The sequence below is a fragment of the Sinocyclocheilus grahami genome, unplaced genomic scaffold (assembly GCF_001515645.1).
Source record: "Sinocyclocheilus grahami isolate Dianchi unplaced genomic scaffold, SAMN03320097.WGS_v1.1 scaffold5115.1, whole genome shotgun sequence".
Taxonomy (NCBI): domain Eukaryota; kingdom Metazoa; phylum Chordata; class Actinopteri; order Cypriniformes; family Cyprinidae; genus Sinocyclocheilus; species Sinocyclocheilus grahami.
In genome coordinates this window covers 8639-10923 of record NW_015509887.1, presented here as the reverse complement: position 1 = coordinate 10923, position 2285 = coordinate 8639, and the positions used below count along the sequence as shown (strand labels likewise).

Below are 2285 nucleotides of genomic sequence, written 5' to 3'. Positions count from 1 at the left end.
TAATGCAGCCTCCTTACTGTTTTTCCCTGACACATTCATAATCATCGCTTCTGCGGTGCGCTATGGCAAGCTTTATGCATGTGCTTGAGGGCTTATTAGGCTTTGTAGGCAATTAAAGGCTCATTATAATTATTTAAATGTTTTTTTTAATAAACATGTGATTAGTCGACTAATGTTTAAAATGAACGACAACTATTCGACCAGAAAAATCCTTGTAACCTAGTGGAAATACCTGCTTTTTGGTGTGTTCGCAGCACAGGGACTGCTAACGATTCTAGTTATAGAAACGCCTTTTGTGGCGTTTGTTGACTAAATTAGCTCTTATTTCAGAGTGGATCTAACCCAACAGAATAGGAACTACCAGTGATGCATGCCATTTAAAACACCGGCACCCACCATTTTTAAAAAGCTATGCAAACAGAGTTTACGTACTTACTCCACGGACATGGAAAACAGCTATAGATGGACCAGCACCAAAGTCCAGACAGTTCGCAACCTTTACACTATGGAGGAAATCCAATGCAACATTGCTGTCGGCTGGCTTGAGTCACTTCAGAGTTCCTACTGGCGGTGCGAATGCAACCAGAAAAATGGCCCTAGGGGAAAGTTTAGTTCCTGGGGGACCAACCTGGTGGCCAGTTCCTATAACTACCTGGTGCAAAAGCCCCTCTTGTTGGAGAAAATAAGGAACGTCTTTCAATGTGTGCTGCACTGGAGGAGTGGAGGAACTGGCTAAAAGGAACTAAACAACCATTTCAGCTGTTTACTGACTTCAAAATTCTTAGGTACATTCAAGCTGCTCAAAGACCTCTGCTCAGTACTGACTCTGTGACTTTGTGTACTTTTAAATCTAAACTGCACTGTACAAAGCTAAAGCTTGTAATCACTCTAATATCATATTGATTTTCTTCTATAAAATAAACACACTATTCCCCCGTGGAGTTTCCTAGCAACTAAAGATTAAAAAATAAATAAATAAATAATGAAATTCTTACGCCCTCGATAACCAAGATTTAAAGACAAACTGAAAATGATCCAGTCATTCCAGTTCATCAGTTGAAGTGTTTTTGTGTTCCTCCCTATCAAATTTGACCAGAACCAAGACTGATCAAAAAACGTGACAGACAAATGGTACATTCATATATGACACTTCTGTTCGTGTGTTTGATGGGTCTGAAAAATTACATAGTAGCATAGTGGCATAATGGTTTAAAAGCATGTCTCAAGCACAAGAAGATCAGTTGCAACAATCAGCAATGGACACCAAATTCTTGTTAGTTTCTTAGAATGCTTACCAGCTTCTTAACACATGACACAAAACTGCATCCTTAGTTTGAAAAACAGGTTATGACAGACAAAAAGAGAAAAAAATACTTACTCTGAGAGGCCAAATTCTCTGGATTTATAACGCTGATTGAAGAACTCTTCCGCCTCTTCTTCCTAACACAAAAAATACTCTTCAATATACCTACCTAAAAGCATACACTATGAATACACCATGCGATTACTGTTAATTAAGGGCATGGATACTAATTTTATATAAAATGCACACAAAGGTAATTGCACTCGATGCATAATGAGAAACATACATAATATGTTATTTTTGGGATTATGACTGGTACACCATCAGTGTTATTGCAAAATATTACATTTACATGTTTATTAGACAACTGTAATATGTTACCTTTCTTGGTCTTACCTTAGTCAGTTCCTGTGCATTGGCTAGATTATCCACAGCAATAGCCAAGAATACATTGAGCAATGTATCTGTTCACAGCATTGTCAAGAATTTGGGTAGATTTGAATGGAATGAGCATTACAAGCTTTACTTGCTTGCAAAGCTGTTTTCATGTGCAACAACACATAAAAGTAGCTATAGCCAAAAAGGATACAGTTCCCAAACAAGGTTAAAACAATAAAGTAGATTGAGGACCACATGCCGTACTGCACCCCTCCTTGTGAGCGAATCCCATTGTACATCACCTCATTCCAGTCCTCTCCAGTAAGAATCTATGTTGGATTAATCAATAAAAAAAAGCAGTTTAAATAATATCAAAGTTAAGGCTTGCAATGTCAATTAAATAAAAAAATGTGTACTCATACTAAATAATATAATTAAGCTGAATATGAAGTGAATGTAAGTTTACGATTCAAAATTATTTACTATGTTTACATGCTTAGTGATCTCTGTGGAGTCTTACCTGAAAGACGGTCATGATGGCAGCCGGAAACGTGTCAAAATTAGTAGGAGTGTAATCTTCAAAGATGAACCTGTGCAAGAGAAA

The 2285-nt window shown here is 37.2% G+C and overlaps 1 protein-coding gene across 1 annotated transcript in view; it reads right to left on the bottom strand.

The window, feature by feature from the left end:
* The window catches only part of LOC107577099 (voltage-dependent R-type calcium channel subunit alpha-1E-like), a gene marked incomplete at both ends in the record, with an annotated part of 5011 nt that extends 2740 nt beyond the window's left edge, over positions 1 to 2271 (bottom strand). The window contains 4 exons of the mRNA XM_016263209.1: positions 1379 to 1440; positions 1700 to 1767; positions 1893 to 2010; positions 2202 to 2271. Of these exons, the coding sequence (XP_016118695.1) occupies positions 1379 to 1440; positions 1700 to 1767; positions 1893 to 2010; positions 2202 to 2271 (318 nt within the window). The remainder of the gene's footprint in view (positions 1 to 1378; positions 1441 to 1699; positions 1768 to 1892; positions 2011 to 2201) is intronic.
* Between the last annotated feature and the right edge of the window lie 14 nt (positions 2272 to 2285).